This window comes from Thermobia domestica, chromosome 4, assembly GCF_964235325.1.
Source record: "Thermobia domestica chromosome 4, izTheDome1.hap1.1, whole genome shotgun sequence".
Lineage (NCBI taxonomy): Eukaryota > Metazoa > Arthropoda > Insecta > Zygentoma > Lepismatidae > Thermobia > Thermobia domestica.
In genome coordinates, this window is record NC_137457.1 from 250519932 (window position 1) to 250541271 (window position 21340).

The following is a 21340-nucleotide window of genomic DNA, read 5'->3' on the forward strand; positions in this document are numbered from 1 at the left end:
GCAAGGGACTGCCTTCTCGTGTTACGTGATTTCATGGGATGCATATTAAATACAAGTTAAAGTTGTACAGTCAGAAACAATATTAAGTATAGGTTGGAGCTATAATTTCTTATGCCTCAAACATATACTTAATTTGTTTCTGACTGTACATACCAAAAACACCTAAATTACAACTCTTCCGTGAGCGTTGCGGTAAAAGGTTATTGCCCTCCTCAGCACGAATAACAAATGAGACTTCAAATCAATGTTCATCAATTACCAATCACAACGTTTTCAGGATACACGTTCATTCACAGGATATAGGAACGATAGAGATAGTACAAGGAAAATTCCGTTATAACGCTACACATTTGTTTTGTGAAGACTAAAGATAGTGGCGAGACCTAAGATCTTAGGGGCACATATTCTTAATAGTTAATGGAACAAAACTGATCAAAGCACCAAATATAAATATATATCAATAGTACTTGTAACAGTTTCGGCAGTGTAACATCGCTTTTATCAGACACACATTTATATTCTTTTTTTTAGACAGAGTATGTTTACAAATGAGGTGAACTGAATGAAACTGATGAAACTAGTAAGACTTCAAATCAGTGTTTCATAAATTATTATTAATTACTAATTTTATAGAATCCAGGATTACTGTATAGGAATAGAATATACGAGAAGCATTTCGTTGAATCATTACTACTGAAAGTGCGTAAGGTAGACACAGGAAAGGTTATCAACACTAATGGTGTTCATCGAGCAACTTAAGTTTCCTGAAAGGATCCGTACTGAGGATGGCAATAACCTCTTGCCGAAATATTCACAGTAGAATTTTGAGCTGGGTGCTTTTGGTAAGTATATCTTCAGTTAGTTTTATAAACTAATTTGGATTTTATCAGTTCGAAGTTCCAACGTTTGCTACCGGCACTGAGACTGTATTAGACATGAATCTTGTATTTAAGGTGGAATTCCTACCAACTTAAAATCATGCATCATACAGGAAAGATTGCTCACTCCACTATAACGTATGAGTAAACATTTACACTAACGTGAATAACAGTTTGTAAATAAATATTTTGAAAACTTTCAGATTGAAGGCAAGCATCATATTTTAAACGACTCTCAGGATCTCATGCAATGATCCTTTATATAAACTTTTATCTTTACATGCAGTGATGATGCCAGAAGAGATAGGACAAAGGGCAGCCCCTGACACGTATTGTAGTGCAGCTCAAGTAATATAAAACTATCCTTTTCGGTTTAAAAAAAAAAAAAAAATGCTGCCCCCATTTTCTCTGCCCTTCCCTTTGCCCATCCAAGAAATTAAAGCTGGCGTCGTCACTGTTTCCATGCTTAGACGATAATACTTACTGAGGCCGTTGAATGTTCCTTCAGCTTTCTCATTTTGAATTGAATCAACAGAGCGAAGCTGTCTCCTCGTTGGGACCAACTTGGACTTATCCGTCATTTCCTGCAACTATAAAATACTGAAATTAGGAAGATGCACTGAATTGCTATATCACTGAACTGGTGGAACAAAAAAGCATACTTATCACATATTTATAACATAATTTGTTAAAGTACACCCAGACACATGCTTTAAGTGTGCACATATTCGTCAATACAAGTAATTTCTGCTTGACTTGGCTGCTTATGTTTCAAAGATTCACAGTCTATCGCTTTCATCGGAGCTATTAGGAAGGACGGTTAGGAGGAGTTTGAGACAAATGTAAAATATGTCAATAACAATTGACAAATATAATATGGGTTGCTCCAACGAAGGCGACATCTCTTCAATCGCTGAAATACAAGCAACAAAATCATAAGGACACTTGAGTGTCTAAATATTGCTATATATGTATAAAGAGGTACACAACTCTGTTTTCTCTGTAACGCAGACAAAGAAATTTGTACAAGAGTATTTTAAAAAGTATAGCTATTTTGTTTTTGACCACTTAAAGGGGCATTAAATGATCCACTTATCGTGGCAAAACGGATTCTTTTTTTCCTTTCCTTCTTTTATTGCTACACAGCTTCAACCACACTTAGTTCAAGAAGTAAGATGCGTAGCAAAATGATACACACCGTTGTTATTCAACATACTTTACGACTATGAAGAGAAAATGACAACGTAATTCAATACTATGCTACCTAGCAGCCAGGAAAGGAAAATACTGAAACGCTGATTACGCTGTTGCAAAATGGTACGATCTACGGATTGCTACTTTATGTTGGTGAAGGTTATTGATGCTGTAAGTCCTTGGAAGAAGGAAAATAGGTTGAGTGTAATTGACAAAGATACAATATTGGGTGTATGAAGTGTTTGTGGCGTATTGAACTGACAAGTAGGACATTGAGTCCAAGTAACGCTCTTTCTGAGTATGAAAAGGGGCAAATTACCACTTCTAATACTGATGAAATGTAGGTTAGATCATGGGTGCACCGTGTATGTGGTGAATAATTATTTGAACCTGGGAGCAAATTAAGGTGTAAAGAATTCAACTGGAAGACAACGGAAATTAACACCGAGACAAGTAAGAAACGTAGTTCGTAACGTTAGTCATGGCAGTACAACTCTAGGGCAACTGTCACGTGATTCCACCATTAACGTTCACAGATCAACTTTGTACTGCATTGTGCAGCAGTGCGATGTGTTACAATACGCGAAAAACAAGTTTTAATCTCAGCTCATAGCCAATGAAAAGAGCAGGAGAGCAAGCCGATCGAAAGAGCATGAGAGAAGGAAGGTTAAAACAGGCGAAAATTTAATTTAGACGGCCATATTTCAACACGATACATGTGGATAGTTCCATGAAAGAATGGTTTCAATGCAAAAACTTGCATGTAATGAATGGGTTTGCAATCTCGCAGACCTGAATCCAATGGAAAATATGGGGGAGGAGTGGGGAGGGGGGGTGTTGCGTTGTCTAATATACTCTGGAGGTAGACAATACAGTAATATTCAGTCTTTGAAAGATATTGCTAGTGTATGGGATGCAATTGTTGTTTCCATCTTACAGAAGCTAGCTAATATTATGTTTGATCATATTTTTCAATTAACAGTAAAAATAGTCACACACGGTACTGTAATCCTATCATTTTGCAACAGTGCATTTGTTCGTATAACCATTGTTTATTGTACTTCTAACCATTCTGCCATATAACATATGTAGTAACTGTTTGGTTATTGAGATTTATTGTGAGTGTTAAACTTTTCTCCTTTTACATGTTCCAAATGTTAGAATCATTGCATATACAGTATTTATGTACTCGTATGTACAGTATTTATTTATTTAGTACCTATATGCAATGATTCTAACATTTGGAATGCACCCTACCGAGAGGGGTCAATTTTGCCCGTGTCCCTTTTTTTCAAGGCAAAAGTTTCCTAAGAGCTCTTGATTTTTTACGTTGTTTGTTTGAGTGTAATGTTCACTTCTGTTAGTTTCATATTATATTATCTATTTTATTTTTATAAAAAGAAAAAAGAAACGATTAATTTGGTGCGGGCTGATGTGAGCCACCCTTGGTACTACGTGTAATCCACCTTTGTTTTCGTTGGGTTTCTTTTTAGCCCATAAAATACTTTATTAAATGTTTGTCTCCTATATAAATCTGAAGCTTTCAAGAGCATTCTCTAATTTACTGATATTATTAGTTTCGTCCTTTCGTGAACAAAGCTTTCATAAATATAACACATGGAGATAGCCATACTGCGATTATGTCATATATGCAACTATTTACAATAAATTTAGAGCAGAACTACTGCAAAGATTTCTGTTACTAATTTAGTTTAAAATGTTACATCAGTAGATATACTGTAACAATAACTTGAAAACAGCGCGGACAAATTACTCCCCCCCCCCAAAAAAAAAGATAAAATCGTTTTGCTAATAGATATTAACCTGTGGTTTTCTTTCGAACTTATATCATGAAACTTCTCCATAGACGTACATTCATTAAGAATTAGTTTTTGACTGGAATCCTATGGAAAGGATTAATATTGAAGTTAATAACTATTCAAATCTTGTGCGTGCAAAGGACAATGACATTAGCGTTGCTGTCCGGGGCATTTTGAAGCTCAGTTTAAACAAATAAGTACACTTAAGAAAAAAACTCAGCAGTGTTTGGGATGCAGTTGTACTCCAGACGACACTGCTGCTGAACAAAAACGCAAACAAATCTAATTTATTTACTGATCACAATTTGCGACATCTGGATTCATTTTTTTGCCACTCATCTATAAGAACAAGCAAAATGATGCCCTAGAGAAAGGGTTGTATTTTTAGCACGAGCTTTGATTCTGAACCCCACCTCCACCTGGTGGCAGAGCAGAATGATTCTTATTAAACAAGTAATATCATAAATACAGAATGGAAATTATTTTTATACCAATTTAAATGGAAGAAACACATTTGAATTGCACTGTTAGTCGTATCTTTGACTCATTTTGTACGTTGCTTTGCAACAAGTTAGAAAGACTAGGAAACATGTGAGTTTGATTTCAGAGTCTGAAACGACGGTAGACTTTCAACAACGTGAAATCAATACTGAAACTGATACCCATGGTTGTACTAGAGCGATAAAATCAAAGCTAGAACTGTTCCTCGATGCTGAACCCATAACAAAAAAGCCTTTACTCGTTCCCTCTTACAGTGTTCGCTCTAAGAAGATTAATATTAAAAACGAAAGTGGTAGTTGGTGTCTACTATATTCAGTTGCAGTACAGAAATAAAATCAGAGATGAAATGCCATCTTACGGTACTGAATTCACATTTAAAAGAAAAAAAAAAAACCTTGTCGCTTTTTATTGCCATATTTCATTATAGCGATGATTGATGAAACCGGAAATTAAGTGTTACCACTTCCAGTGTGAATATAAGGGCTAATGAAGAAACGGTACCTATTCGTCGGACACTGAATCCATTCCTAGTAACCGTTTGTTGCTATATATATTATTTTTTACTCTATGGCAATCAACATGGACACCGGAAATAGTTAATTTCTACAGGTGTGAACAGCAGATTAAGTTAGCAACTGGAATCTATTGTTAGAATACTCAATTTGCTTTTTAAAGTTTTCCCGCTCTTACCGATTTTTCTCTATAGAGATCAAAACTGAAATTGGAAGTAGTAGTAAGGTTCTCCCGCTTCCAGTTTTAGTAGAGAAATGTGGATGAAAGTAATATTTTCTTCAGATATTGAATCGATTTCGAAAAACTGCTTGTCGCTGCTCTTACCGTGTTTAGTCTCACACCTGTCCACAGACAGACAAAGCTGTTCGATAAGACTCGATATTTATACAAAGCATAGTTTTCAGGTCAAAAAACAATGGATCTTCGCAACTCCTATGTAAAATTGTATTCAGTGTATAAATATATATATACTTTTCGAACTGGCAGCTTAAAACAAAATGGCAGTTTGTAAAGTAAGTATGTGTGTGTGTGTGTGGCCGTTACGGAAAAAGAGGATTCCTGTTTTTGCAAATAATAATATTCATCAGGACTTTTAGTGTAATATTTTCGTAAAGAAATTGTAATAACGTATACAATGGAATGAGAAACTTTACTAGATCCTAATACAAATTTGTTTACATATACAGCTTTAGTTAAAACATGCAATAAATTTCATACTAAATATCTTAACTTTTCCCATAATATTTAACGTAAATTGATATAAATTTTGGTAAATTCTCTTCATTAAAAACAGAAATATCCCCTTTCATTATGTGTCAAGATTTTTTACTTAGAGTAAATATCTAGTAGTATAGGTATGTGTTTTCAAGGGCAATTGATTATAACAATTCTAAAGATAATAAGCTTATTTACAATAGCGGGACGTTTCAGTCTGTATGTAACGATAATTTCCCAATAGTAAATAGTCAAGTTAGTAGGTGTCATCACTTGCACTGCCAAAATATGTCACTAACATGCAGACAATATGCAGGTTTAAAATTATTTTGACGATTTAACTGCAACTTAGACTGGATAGTTTCAATTTTATTATTTCAAAATAGGACAACCTAAAGCAGGGGCGGATCCAGGACCGACTTCTGGTAGGGGGCGGTGGGTTATCTTAATGCAACTTTTAAGGGCTCCAAACTCTGGGATAGATTTTATTTATATATATAAAGTAAGAAAGTTTGCTCTTCTGGGGGGGCGATCGCCCCGATCGCCCCCCCCCCCTGGATCCGCCCCTGACCTAAAGTGTATAGCAGGCCAAGGGCTAGGACGCCGCAACTACAATAGTATTAGCGTTAACCTTTTTAAATTTTATCGCGTATTTTTAGTAGTATCTTCATTATTTGATTTAAAAAGTACAAATAAAGCTTTTTACTTCGTTTTTGTTTTATCAAGCCTAGAGGCATTGTAGAACACGTTAGTGTGATTTCACGCCTTTCTGCGTCGAGACATAGGGTCTGATGACGTCATAACAAAAGACATGGACTTTTTATTTTTTTATTTATTTATTTTATTTTTTATTTATTTATTTATTTATTTATTTATTTATTTTTGATGGGCTTACTTTTGCAGCTAGAAGACTGAAATTTTGTACACACATTTAGTACAGATTCGTATTATTATTATTCAGATTTATTTCAGATCTCTGCGTTAATGCAGGAGTAGAGGGGCAAAAGGGTAAAAATAAAAGGATTTTTTTAATAACCATAAATCCCCTTTTTCGCAATTTCCCGCCTCAGATGCATGATTGAGACATGTGAATGGTTCCGTTTGAAAAGGCTATTCTATTCTGAAGAGAATGAGGTATGAGCCATGAGCCTAGGGTAAATAGATATAATTCAGGAATTATTTATATTACATCCGGATCTTTTGGCGTCATCTGGGGCATTGTAGGGATGTTCTTAGCTCATTAGTAAACATTTTTTTCCCGCCCTTACTGTTCAAAATAAAAGCTTGAAATTTTGTACATACATTTCGTACAACCCGTAGTATTTTTCAGTTGATTTTGAGATCTGTGCGTTAACACAAGGGAGGGGGGGGGATCCAGAGCGGCTCAAAAATTTGAAAAGATTTTTTTTCAGAATTGTCAAAATTTCCCGCCTCAGGGGCACAATAGGGAAATGTGAATGATACCGTTTGAAAGGCTGTTTTATTCTGACGAGAATGAGGTACGAACCATGATTCTAGAATAAATAGAAATGTGCTCTAACTGCTTGACTGAAAGTCTATAAATTTACCTTTAAAAACTTAAAATTTAAGAGTTAAAAAAAAACACATACCAATCGATAAATCTCAGTGAGGTGAATTAAGTGGTGTGGATGAAAGTAAATCCTCATGCGTAGTTTCTCAGAAAATTAAGAAAATTTTAGTTTTTTTTAAACGGAAAATTTAACCGCGCTACTTATTAAGATGAAACTAATACTGAAATATATCTTGATCAAGCGTTTCATTATAACTCTAGTAATACGGTAGTACATTTCATTTCATTTCATTATTTGCAGCCTGTTTCATTAGCTTACAAAACGCGACAAAATTATTATGTAATCATCAATGTTGTCACCAATATACATACAAAATATTAATGAGGTAGCAAAAGATATAAATAATATTGCACTTACGCATCTTACTAAACTATAAAGCCATAAAGTAGGAGATATCAAGTATTTACATGGTAATTAGGAAACGATTTGTACCACACCTGGCATGTACTAAGGAGTAATATCTGTTACCAATTCTTCATTTAGTGAATCATTTAAATGTTCCTTAATACTATAATAGCACTTAACAGCAAATAGGTTAAATAACCTCTTACGAAAAACGGTAAACGGTAACATTAGTCATATTCTTTAAATACATATGAAGTTATTATATAACCGAACACAATTCGTATACACTGTTTTGCTTCTATTAGATATTTTTGATGCATCATAAACATGTCACTGCCTTATCTTGTATTATGGTTGTGAACACTTTTTTTAAAAGGTGAAAAGATGCCTGTTTTTCACAGTAAAAAGAATAGATTTAGAAAGGTATAAGCTGGGAAGAGTTATAATTTTTGCTTCTATGAAAACCTTTTTAAATGATGACTTCGTGGGTAATCCGAAACTTATCCTAATCGCTTTCTTTTGCAAACGGAAAGTGCTTAAACTATTTTCAACAATTCCCCAGTGTATTATTCCGAAGCTAATTAATGAAATAAACTTGGTGTAGTAAAAGCTAAGAAGTGCTTCTCTGGACATCATACCTTGAAGTTTATGTAAGACAAAACACACGCTACTTAGCTTCTCGTTTAAACTGGAGATGTTAGCAGACCATGAGAGATTGTCACTTATGGTTATACTAAAGCTTTGTACACAGTATGGTTAATGGGATATAACTTAAAATTAGGATTAACTTTTTTTAAGAACTACGATATTGTCCAAAGATTATATACATTAACAATATATCTCAATACAGAACAAAGTGAGATACTTGAAAGTAAAGTGTGATGCGCAGTCTTAGAGAAAATCAACAAAAAATAATTTTTATGGCACTAAAATGTATGGTATTTCATTGACAATAATACTTTATTCTGTTGGAACAGGTTATTTATTTTTGTACTCTAATATGTAAGAAATACACTGTTGCCTAGTAAATTGTATTTATTGCTTCTCTTCTACTGGTGGCGCATGTACTCCTAACAGTGGTGTGAATACTACTTGCATTTTACGTTGGGAAGAAAACACGTAACATACACTTAATGTAAGTAGTAGATATTAAGTACTTTTCTTGTCATACAACAATTTTGTTCCAAGAGATGGACTTCCATAACCTTCCCTAAATCTATGGGTGTGGCCCTAAACTTCATCATGGCGGCAGATCTGGCATTCCTTAGCTACTTACTACTTTAGTATTCCTTCCTTGTATTTCTTACGTATGTTTTGTATACGAGCAATTATTATTATTATTATTATTATTATTAGGCTAGAATACTTTATATCAAGAGTAGTAACTTATTATAAATAATTAGATTATGTTAGATTAAATCATGTTACCTCATCATCCATAATAATTACGTCGGGATCATGGAAATTGTAACTAAACAAGTTGTTCCGTAGGCCCCACAGAAGTTGTTTATCATCTACATACGTGTATAGACAAGGATTATTCGAGACATTTTGAGTTCCCCGGCCACTAAACGAACACTTTCCGTAGAGGCAACACCTTAATACAGGTACTCGGCCATTTTGTTCAAAATGAAGGAGATCAAAAATTTTGTGCCTCCAGTTGAAATCAGATATCACGCTTGCAAATTTTAGTAAGAATTCAGACATCCAGAACTTTTGTTGGTCCATATTAGACGACGTCGTCATAGGCATTTTGTTATCTTGGTTAGCCATTTTTATAGTCACACACGTTAATATGCACACGAACCGTTAGTTCTTACATGAGCATACTGACAAAGTGTCGTCGCTCTTGCCTCGTACGCTCGGAGATTCAGTAAGTTGCGCCCAAACTTGTACGAGTCTGCGCATGCGCGAAATAGTTGTGAAGAATGAAAAACGAAAGCAAGCATGTGTTTGTTTTTTCTTCGACATTACGACGAGAAAGACATCCCTGTATGTTTTTTTTTTTCTTTTCTTTTTTCTGCTGATAACGACATACTTTCACGTCGACATCGTTGATTCCAGTCACTGTTCTGGGGAGTTATTTGTGTATTACAATCTCAGTAGTTGTTTGAGGTAGATATAAGGGAGCTTTAATGGAGAGGCTATATCCAAATAACCCTTAACTAAAATTTGTTTGTTGCCTGTTACGATCAGCCCTCCACCGTCTTTATGTTTTTTTCCCGAAATATTAGGTGAAAAAAATAAACTCTTTGAATACTTTTCTAGTACTTAAGAAATGGAGTTATTTATATAAGTAAAACAATCAATCCTCAACACAACGGTTCGCCACTGTTGTTTACGACATTATAGATGGCTTGAAAACATTTTTCTTTACATTAGGGAGCATTTTAATAAATAGTGCTTTCAAAATACTAGGAAATTACACAAAGAAATTGTGAAGTTATAAGTAGTATGTGCATCACAGTTAGCAGCAATCAAATAACGACAGATAACATTATTCTTAATATAGGTTGTATTTTTCTTATACAATATAGAAATAATGTTTTCCATTGTCCAAATTTTACGTTTTATAGATTAAAATTTGATTTAAACCACTTGCTGAGAAAAATAATATGTTTATTGTAAAAAGTATTACAACAAATAAATATAATAATAATAATGTTTACAAGAAATAAATAAATCATCTATTCAGCAGAATAAAAATTATCACTCACATCAGACTGGAAACGAATGACATTTTTTTAGCGCCGTAAATTTTTTTCCTCGAAAACTATACCTCAAGATCTACCTTCTATTCAGTTCCATGTGATTAACGATTGGTATACAGGGTGTTTCAAAACAACACCGACAAAGATTGGTAAGTGATTCCTGACACCAAGATAAGACAAAAAGTATAGACCAACATGGGTTTTATAGGCTGTCGAAAATATGAAAAAATGAACTGTAACGGTCCATAACTCCAAAACTATGGGACCTATCGTAGTCGGGTCAAGATTTCACTTAGGAACTAGTATGTGCTGTGCCCTATCCAAATATCCAAGTTTCACAATCCTGTGTTACTCCCGCAACAATTTTTATAGAGGTAGTTGGTGAGTTGTTGCGTGAGTACCTTAGGATTTTCCCCATACCGTTTTCTTTATTTAAGTGGGATCTATCAATTGATATATGCTTCAGTTTTGCAGTTTTTTTTTTTTTTCAATTAAACACTAATAATATCCTAGGATTAGTTGTATGCTGATTCATTTGTACTTTTCCAGCATTTCTTTTACAATGGCCTTTCTTTTTTTTTTTTTTTTTTAAAAAAAAAAGAAAGTTTTCATCAATTTGTGCTGCAAAATCGCTAAATAACTTAAGAAATAATTAAAAATAGCACGGAAAGCAATCTTATACAAGATGACCCATGAAACTTCCCACATTTTAAAGGCTAATAAAACGAAAAAAGTATTGCAGATATAAACTTCTTTATTGCAAAATATAAAATGGTATTGATAACACTTTGTAATTACTTTGTTCTGATTTGAATTACTCTGTCGTTTTCTGTGTTTAAATGACACATCACAATTGACAATACAGTTATTGTCAATAATACCCAGCGGCGCAAATCTGTCTTCAACATTAGGGGAGAGGGGGCAAGTAAGACTTTTTTTTTAAGCGATGCTTAAAATAGGTTGTGAAGTTGAAAAACAATCATGTGGAGGATCAGGAAGCTGAGTTGTCTTCAACATTGGGAGGCAGGCAGATTTGAGGCTTATTCTGGGAGACATCAAATTTCATCTCACTTTCCTTTGTGGCAATTGGACACAAATCATCACATTTTTTCCAAAAAAACACATTTCAAATCGGATTATTGGGAGGGGAGACAGTCTCTCCAGTTCCAAGATTGGAGGGGACATGTCCCCCTCATCCCCCCAGGATTTGCGCCAGTGATCAAACCCCCACTTTCTTATATGCTGTAACGATATCAGTGGAAAGGCGAAAGGAGTGGTCATCCCTTCCGTTCACCACTTTCCTGCTGTTTTCGGTCGTCATTATAGCTTAATCTGGAGCTCATTGCGTGTATGCAGTCGAAATGTTTTTAATAAAAACACCAGTTCTGTGACTACAGTGCAAAGAGCTTCTCGCTTAAAATTTGCTATTCCACGTAAGCGTACTTCAGTGCGTCGAGAACAACGGATTCAGCTTAAAAAAAAAAAAAAAAAAAAAAAATCTAGCCGACCTAAAAGTGCTCGTATGTCAGAATATTGAGCAATTACAAATTGTAGCCTTCAAAAATCGTCTTCAAATTATATTGTCTGTTGTTTCATTTCAAATCGAAACAAAACGATTACCGGCTTTTTTTTTTTTTTTTTTTTTTTTAATAAACACATTTGTACCTGCAATACATTTTGTTTTATTTGCCTTTAAAATGTTGGATGTCATATTGGGTCACCTTGTACAGCGGGGGACACTTCTAAATGGTACAGCCATATGGAGATTTACGGCTAATGTGTACCATTTAGAAGTGTCCCCCGCTGTACATGCGGGTTTTAAAGAAGGTTTTTGATTTTCAATCTTAGTTAAGAGAGAAAGAACTGGTGCTATTCAAGGAAATATAATGGGCTAAAATTAGCAGTATGATCGTTAAAACTAAATGTGAAAGTATTGATCGTTACTTTTTTTTTTTTTTTTTTTTTCGAAAAGTATTGCAAAAATCAAACAATATGCAAACATTACATTTATCATAGGTACACTTGTAATATACGCTTGAACTGAAATAATAAGTGATCGATTGTGATTTACTGTTTTTAAATGGTAAAATAGTAAATGGTATCAGAAAATGGTCGTTTGTAATGCACTGTATTACGTCACACGGGACTTTTGTAGGAATATTTTTCAATAATGTTAATGAATTGGCAAGAACACATGTGTTAGTGTTGATATTGGGGATGTCTTAAAAACAAAGAACAATATAATTTTAGGCAATTCAAAATGTATATAATACTAGCGTCGATTGCCCGCTTCGCTGGGTTAAAATAAAAACTTTAAATGCACAACTCCGTATCTCATCTCCTAAAACTATGGATTCGACCTAACATTGGTCATTTGCGATCATTTTAATATATCTTTCTCCCCTCCCCTCCCCAGTTGCGGGGCTGAATTTGGATTTAAACGACATCGGAAATGTCAGTGTTCATCTCAGCGACCCCGAAAACTATGGATTTGACACTAATATCGGTTATTCTCCATCATTTATTTTATACGTTTGCTGCGTTTTCAAACCTGCATTTTTCAATGCAGTAGGTATGACTTTCTAAGTGACGTTTTTAACCGCACTCTCTACGACGTATTGTTTTTAAGCTGTTGACCTCTGAAGTTCATGTTCCCACTCTTTCAACACTGTCACTCCTAAACGGGACGGAATTTTCCTCCATGTTCATTAGTTTTTTTTTTTTTTTTTTTTTTTTTTTCCGTACTATCATTCGTCTAAGTTTGTCCACATAGTTACCGTTCACCGTGTATATTAACTTTGGGTATTATTTTAGTTAAACAGGAATTGAACTTTGAGAGTGTCTGGGCTATATCTTACGTTAACCGAGCATCATCATAAAGAGCTTGATGTTATGCTTCAGTATTAGTTTCACCTTAGTAAGTAGCGTGGTCTTCGCATAACTTCAATTTTTTGGGTTTGCAAACAAAATCGGTCTCCTTCATTCTCTCGAGAACTACGCATGAGCTTTTCAACTCACCCGTACCATATTGTTCATAATGATATCTATTGATTGGTTTGGTATGCATCTCGTACTTTCCGTTAAGTGGTAATAATGTAATATTTGTTTCGTTTTTTCTGTAGTGAACTCCTAAACACATTTAAATTTGTATAGGAATTTGTAAGTTTTTGATAGCATTTTCGACAACGAAAGAAAATATTATATACTTCACTGTTTTACTTGGACATGAAAATAATAATAAAGTGTGTCATAAACAACCATGAGAATAAGATGTAAAGTAGAAAAAAAAGTACTAATGAATACATTTAAAGAGATAAGACTTCCTTTCGTTCTACAGATTTTCTAAGCTGATAGCTGGTTTTGAATGTGTCCAGTGTTTATCTACAGAATGTTGGCAATAGTACAATAAGTTGTAAAAACTTACGAAGGATATATATGTATGTATACAACTGTAATTTTGAAGTGACTATTAACCATTAATATCCGCATTCGTCTTACAAATATATTATGTGATGGAAAAATAAAGATCCTAACTTGGGAAATGTATGCATACTGCCACGTCAGTGAAACAGGAACTTCGTCAGCACGCGCCAGGTGGACTTTGTAGTGGATAAATACTATATATATTTTTTTCTCGGGCTTCTCCCGTTTCCCCCTACTTCCATTTCATTATCATCCATCTAATTATCACCGTCTGCTTAGCCATTGTCCATAATCGTGGAACGTTAAACTACAACCTAAATTTAAAAAAGAAAGCTTCTTGTCTTATGACATTACGTAAAACATGCAATTCCCTGATGTACAAAGTTGTTTCGATAAAAAAAAAGAAAAAAAACTTCCTGTCTTTGTTTTGTATGTCGTTACGTAGAATATGCAATTTTCTGATGTACAACGTTGTTTGGATGAAGTCAGACGACAAATATGTGATGTGGTAGCGTCCAGTACATTCGTGGGAGGCTTATTTCGAAAACAGGATTTTATGAAGGAATGAAAACTTTTTTTTTTTTTTTACTTTTTGACTCTATCACGATCGAGACATACCCAAGAACACAATTTTTTTTTTTTTTTTTAAATGCACTTATATGAATGTTAAAATAACGCGAAAGAATTATTGTCTTGGACCCATTTTTTTCGACTAGGATGAAGGATAAAATATAGAAATTCAATACAGAATACAGTGTAGTTGGTTAAACGGGAGACGAATGAGCGGAGTGTTGTATGGCAAGAAAGTTGCATGTTACCCCAAAAGGCCGTGTGTATATATAAAACGGTAATAAGACTGACAATGATGTACAGTAGTGAAACCTGAACCATCATAGCAAGGACCCAGAGAAAGAAAATGCGGGGGGGGGGGGGGGGAGGAGGATAGAATAAGGGACAAATATATACGAGGCACTATTAAGTTTCAAGAATGGAAGCTCAGATGACTGGAACATATAGAACGAAGAAACGACTACTATGTGCGAACGAGAATTGAAAAGCTGGGAGTAACACAAAGAAGGAAGAGGGGGGATAGAAAATATTAGACGCCCAGGATAGAAGGAAGTGGAAGAGAAGAATTAAAGTCGATATCGCCGACACTATATAAACGTGGCAATATGAACGCTGATAATATTGTAGAATTTCAGTGTGTGTGTGTGTGTATTCTTTTTACGTACAACAATCTAAATTTACTTATTTATCACCGTTACTAACGTGCTGCCTGATTGTTGCAGTACTCTCAAAAATAAAATTTGCTGAGAGTCGGGAAGCCAATAATTTAATTTTCAGTATTTAAAATGCAACCAATAATAACTCTCATATATATAAGGTATTCATTTATTATGTAACCAAAATCCACTGGTGAAATCCCCACACCTAAACAAGAAAAAAAAGTCCTGATGAACATATGGCGAAAAACGCGTTGTTTCAAAGTTACGAGATGTCGAAATCTAGAAAATTGTAACTTTGAGGCTGCCTGCTCGAAAACTAGGAGAGATATCAATGGCAGTTAAAGAAATTTTAGAGGAACTAGTACATTGTCTATCTAAATAACCATGTTTCAGAGTTGGGTTGTACCAGCACACATGATTTTAGAAAGAGAGGTGAAAGAGCGCAACCTATACCGCAACTCCCTTTACCTTTATGAAATTTTTCCATTTACTTATTGGTTGGCTCTTTTTGTAGCATATTTTTTCCAAAGCTTTTTTTTTTTCTTCGAAAATTTTCAGTTGCTGTTCTTCCCTGTATTTCAAACTACTAAATTTTGGAGATTCCATAAAGGAATGACTTCGGCAAATCTGTGAACAGTACTCGCAATCAGGGTTGGCAAAAACCATAGTTTTTATGAAAAAAAAAAAAACTTTTTGGGGTTTAAACCAGTTTGTTTGTTTGTTTAAATAATTTGCCCTATGTATATTCATATCATATATGGACAGAAATAAGTTTCTTTTGCCTTGGTGTTATTATGCAACAACCGGGTTATGCTGGAAGGGGTCACATAAGCTTAAAGCGGAATCCAAACCGCTTCTCGACTTACATTCGAGAGAAATTGTCCTCCATTTGAACTCGGAACCAGGACTAATTGGCCACAAATGCGATACGTCCGCCGACTCACTCACGAAGGACTCCTGATAAACATACGTTGTACTGATCTTAGGCCTACTTGTTAATATAATTGTCAAGAGCCATTTCAGAAGGACAAAAAGATAAACAGTTGCAGAAGTAAAACCATTATACAGAATTACATATGGACAATTTCAAAGTACTACAGAGTACAGAAGAACTAATTTAGTTTAAGTTAGTTAACAACGACTTTTATTAGTCCAAGTTAAAGAAATATAACGACTTAATTTGCATATCAGTAAGAAAAGTAAATAAAGATACGAATTATTTGAGTCCACTTTGGCTTTGACCCATTTATACATAGATAGATACCGAAGATACTTCTCATTTCACTAAATGCCTCTCGTGGGGTTTGTATGACCCACACAAACACAAAAAAAGTACGGCATTTCGATGTATTTTATCAATAGTAAACATTATTGAAACGAAACAATATTTAGAATTTTTCTTTGATTGCAGTTACATAACAATAATAACAAACTATAAAAAAATCACAAAACAAACATTCATAAACTTATTTAAAAAAAAAAAAAAAAAAAAGCTGCTTTTGTAGTATAATCTTTTTGAGTAATGAATGGGGGATTTAGGTCTAAATATAATACGAATAATATACGGGAGTGAAACATGATAACCCACAAAAGTGTGTTCATCGAGATTTTACAAACACTTACACTTTTAAGAACATTTTTCGTTTTTTGGTTTAAACCAGCCAACCCTGCTCGCAATACTGTACTACGTAGAGTTAATTTTTCTTTTTAATATGAACTTGCCCAACATTTTGTAAAAAGAGTTTTAATTTTGTAAAAGTGAAAAACTACTAGTTCTTGATTTTTTTTTTTTTTTCAAATGTTTTACCAGTCAAATACATTATTCTCACATTTGTGTAACGTAAAGATCCCTTGAGACATGCTCACCGGTCCGTTCCTCATCATTATTTGTGCAGAAATGAACTATTAATCTTAGTAAAAAGAACTTAAAAAAAGTTCATTGGATTTATAATTGAAATGTTAAAAAAATAAATAAATGAACTATTATTATTCAGACGTAAATTTTTCCAAATTGTACCGAAAAAATATGGATTTACGGTGTTGAAACAGTTTGGTCAATTGAATAATAGGACGCTTTAAGTGAGGTTTTTTATATTATATTAGCATTAATGTTGACATTTCTGTTACTGATCGACTACTCTACTAACTGTGTAGTAGAGTGTTTCAGTTGCTGTTTATTTTTAAGTAGTTCGTGAATGACGTCATAGTTGATTGGAGGCAGTATTATTTCATAGTAATTTAACTGTCGCTATCGAGGAGTTTCGTCACTAAGTATTGTATAGTTTCGAAAAAGCTATACGCAGAAGAAATTCTAGTATTATTATTTTATTTTTGCATCTTGAAAATTGTAGAAGTAGCTGGAGAACTGATGAACATTCGTAACAAGCTTACTTTGGTATTTGTAATCTGCACTTGATATTTAATTGCTTATTATTTTATAATTACTAGGGCTCGGAAGTTGAAGACCTAAAAATTATCTAAAGACGGCCTATAAAAAGACCTAAAAATATCCCAAAAAAAAGGACCTAAAAACCGGAAAAAAGGGACGTAAAAATAAGACCAAATTTAATTAGAATTACATATTTAATTAATATAATGCTCAAGAAATACAAGCTTCTGGTAGGTTAACGGTCTGTCGTTCCACAAACTGAAGTACAAACTAAAATGAGAAAACTTCCCCACCCTCATCCTCACCCTTGCTGGAGGGCATTGTTACGCCTCCTTATCTGACTTGTGATTGTTGCATATCTAGTCTTATTAGTCCAGTTGTTGAAGAATGTCGTATCTTTTGAATTTTCTTTACTAAAGGAAAGATGTTTAAGAGGTGGTGGTGATTCAAGTTAATGGCCAGTAAATTTATTGTCGAAAGATGAAGTGCAAAAAAAGACGTTAAGACCTATAAAAAGTTTTTTAAAAAGCAATAAACAAAAAAACGCCAAAAAATGCAAAAAAGGACAAATAAAATCCACCATTTTCTGGCCTACAATGATCCAGAATAAACATATATTATGTTAAGCCTCGTCTTCTGGCATTCGTAAAAAAGTGGATCTTTCCTCAACTTCCGGGCCCTCATAATTACGTACTGTATAATAATATATCTTCAATATTGTAAGGAAAAAATGGCGTAGGTGCAGCAGGACAAGTGCAGTTTTCAGGAATTTATTTTGATATGTACTTTGTAAACATGCTCTTAGTAGTTACTCCTTACATATTTGTGTGTATTATAGTAATAATACGGGGTTAAGTCAGAAAATAAGTTTCTCCCTAGCGGCTGTGGACAGAGATCTTTATGGAAGACAAATAATATATTGCGAAAATAAAGAACAAAGCTTACTTTATTTTTCTATATAAGAATCAAGAACGTTGATGCAACTGTCATACCGCTTTACAAGTGTTTGGAAGAAGAAAGAAAGAAAAAAAAAAAAACGCGTATTCTTGCATACGGAAAAAACCTTCAACACTGTCTTCATAATTTTATCATTAGTTCCAAAGTGCCTTCCGGTGAAAACTTTCAAAGCCGGAAAGAGATGGAAGTCGCTTGGCGCGAGGTCTAGATTGTACTGTAGATGGGCAAGGCGTCCCAACCGAGGATAGCAAGATGATTTTGGCTGCTGACTGTGGTCTCGCATTGTCCTCCAAAAGGAGAACGCCAGATATTAGAATGCCAGGCGATTCAGTCTTGTCATTGTTTTGACGATATCCCTGAGCATTGATTGTTCCCAACTCCATACTTGCCAAGCGCAGAATAGGCTGCTCATTCGAACTTTCCGTTAACATTACGATAACGCCATCTGAAGGAACTTGGTCATACGTCACCAAATGACGTATACGTAGTTCTACCATTAAATCTATGTCTTATTTGCTCCATTGCTTTACGATTTCTTGGGAAAAAAGAAACTTATTTTCTGACTCCCCCCCCCCTACTTTCGTATACTATAGTAATAATATGAATCACCTAAATAAAGTCAATTTTGTTTCACCCAGTTAAAAGTAGTAATACGTAACTTGTAATGCTGTTAATGTTTTTCTTTCACTCTCTTCCAGGGATTTCATGTTTCATATGTCATCTGAAAAAATAGCTAAAACTAATCTGAGTTGTTCACTGAAGCCAAATATAGTGTGCAATCGAGAAGAACCCTCTGTGTTAATCAGTCTGCGTAAGTATTAGTATTTTAATACTTATAAATCGAAGTTAACTAATAACGGTATATTAATGAGTGTAGAAAATTTTGAAGAAGTATTAAAGTTTTTTGCCGTAGGTATCTCGAGCTTTCCAGCTAAAGTCGTGCTTGTTGGTCTAGTTAGTTAGCGAGTGCTTCTTCGATGCAGGGATCCCGGATTCGATACCTGATGGTAGAGCCTTGACATTTGAACGCTTACGGTGGTTCGGGTACATTAAACTGAAGGTCCACGTCTCATATAGTCTCGGCGATGAAAAGGGACACTAAATTCCAACCAACTACTAACCTAAGCAATATCGAGTGGTCTGCTAAATTCTGGAAATTTTATTAATATATATATTCGTCAGAGCTTACTAAATGAAATAAATATAGTACAATGTTTATATATAATATTTCTCTCCGAACTAATTATTGAAATATTCTTTCAAAGTGACATCTGCCACGAAATTCTCCATGAGGAGTCTGCAGCCAAACTGCATAAGTAAACAGCTAAAGCTTCTGATTACAAAATATCTACAAGGCTAGAAAATAACTATTTCTAGCATAAGATAGACAAAATTAGCTTTTAAACTATGTATCTTCGACTGATCAATAATTATACAAAACAGAAATCGGCAACAAGTTGAAGTACAAAATCTGTTGGGGTTAGGAAATATTGATGACAGAATGCTTCAACTAAAACTCCCCCCCCCCCCCATCGTCATAAACAATGAATGTGGGCAATATTTCTGGGATCAGAAATGTTCAAGGAACATTTCGTTATCCCCGACAATATACACAAACTTTCTGGGCTGTGCGGAAAGGCACAGAATCATCTGATTTATATTGGCTCATAAGACAAAAGCCAATTTTCTGTAAAATTATAAGTCGCGGCGAAGAAAACTGATGTGGAAAACGCTAACCCTAAGTAACATTTAACTTATAGTCCCGTACTTTTTTACTTGCCGATTTCACCATAATTAGTTGATTTTTTTGGAACATATTTGTAGGTTTGTTATTCATTACTGCTCGTTATTTAATGGTTAACCTTTACCTATAGTGCGTTATTTAAAAATTACTTGCAGTTTAGTATATTTCTTTTTCTAGTTATGCAGTAGTGCTGGAGTTAGAGGTTCATTCAGTCATATTGAGCTTAAGTCAGTGTGCAACTGTACTGTGCATATGCAACCCATCGCCGTGAGATTGCCATAAGACAAGCAACAATATGTCGTTAGTCACGTAGTAGAGCAATGTGATGAAGCGTAGTCTGATGCTGCCGAAACTGAACAGATTCTAGGTGGGGTTCATTGTGGCTGTTTTCGACGCGAAGCTCACAGCGTCTCGCGTCGTAGAAATGTGTGAAGTGCGTATTTTTCGTGAAGGTCTTGCCACTGTGAATCGTATTGTATGGAAATATGCGGCACAGAGTCGTGGGTCCACCACACCAGCGCGAGCAGCTAAAATCATTTACTGAAAGGGATCATAATTATGGCCTGTTTCTCGTACAAAGGCAAACTGCATCTGCGAACAGTGGAGCGAAACATCAAAATCAATGCTGCGTATTACCATACTCATGTCCTGACTGAAACATACCAGCATGAAATCCCAGCATTGTACGGACAAGACGTAAACGAGGTTGAACTGCACCAAGACAAAGATCCAACCACACGGCGAAAACATCGCTGGAACAGGAAACTGGAATTTCGACAATTCCCTTTTCTGACATTCCTGTCAAGCATTCAGATGCCAGCCCAGTAGACGATTGTGCTTTCAGACTACTTTTGCATCTTCCTTTCCAGCTCTGAGGGTACATGAACGTAGATCTACAATTTGACGTGAAATTCTAACTAGATGAGTGTCCATTAGGAGTCGAACCCTGTTCTTAGTATCAAATTCAGTAACACTAACTTTTCTACCACAAGGGCGCGATTTTCCGTGAATTTATGTACAATCGATAGCTAATTATAAGTTAATTCAGTATGCATTCCTTTGCTGCAGAGAATGTTTAGTCACTGTAAGTGATCGAGAATTGTACTAAAATTGGTCTAACAAAATTACTAACAAAACAAGTAAAATTTTACTATCTATAAAATGCCTCTAATATTTGATTTTTTTCACTTAAAAAAAAGTTTCATGCGTTTAGGCAGCAGCAGAATGGAAAAATAAAATAGTTGTTGTAATTTTTCTCTCCCACTGAATGGCTTTATGAATATGAGTAAAAGGAGCTTTTAAGACGTGTATTTCATTTTATTTGTAAAGC

General features: G+C 34.6%; 2 protein-coding genes across 7 annotated transcripts in view; one reads left to right on the forward strand and one right to left on the reverse strand.

The window, feature by feature from the left end:
• AGO1 (protein argonaute-1) overlaps window positions 1-21340 on the reverse strand; it is a 259835-nt gene that overhangs the window by 161579 nt on the left and 76916 nt on the right. For 4 of the 6 annotated variants that reach the window (XM_081755712.1, XM_081755711.1, XM_081755710.1 and 1 more), the window contains exons 1-2: window positions 8986-9345; window positions 1363-1468 (exon numbers count right to left, since the gene is read on the reverse strand). In XM_081755712.1, coding sequence (XP_081611838.1) covers window positions 1363-1468; window positions 8986-9330 — 451 coding nt within the window. In that variant the 5' untranslated portion in view covers window positions 9331-9345. Of the gene's footprint in view, window positions 1-1362; window positions 1469-8985; window positions 9346-21340 lie in introns of those variants that run through there. The other 2 variants (XM_081755714.1, XM_081755713.1) reach the window with 1 other exon arrangement.
• mRpL53 (mitochondrial ribosomal protein L53) overlaps window positions 1-21340 on the forward strand; it is a 41433-nt gene that overhangs the window by 11470 nt on the left and 8623 nt on the right. Inside the window, exon 2 of the mRNA XM_081755718.1 lies at window positions 18965-19077. Within this exon, the coding sequence (XP_081611844.1) occupies window positions 18965-19077 (113 nt within the window). The remainder of the gene's footprint in view (window positions 1-18964; window positions 19078-21340) is intronic.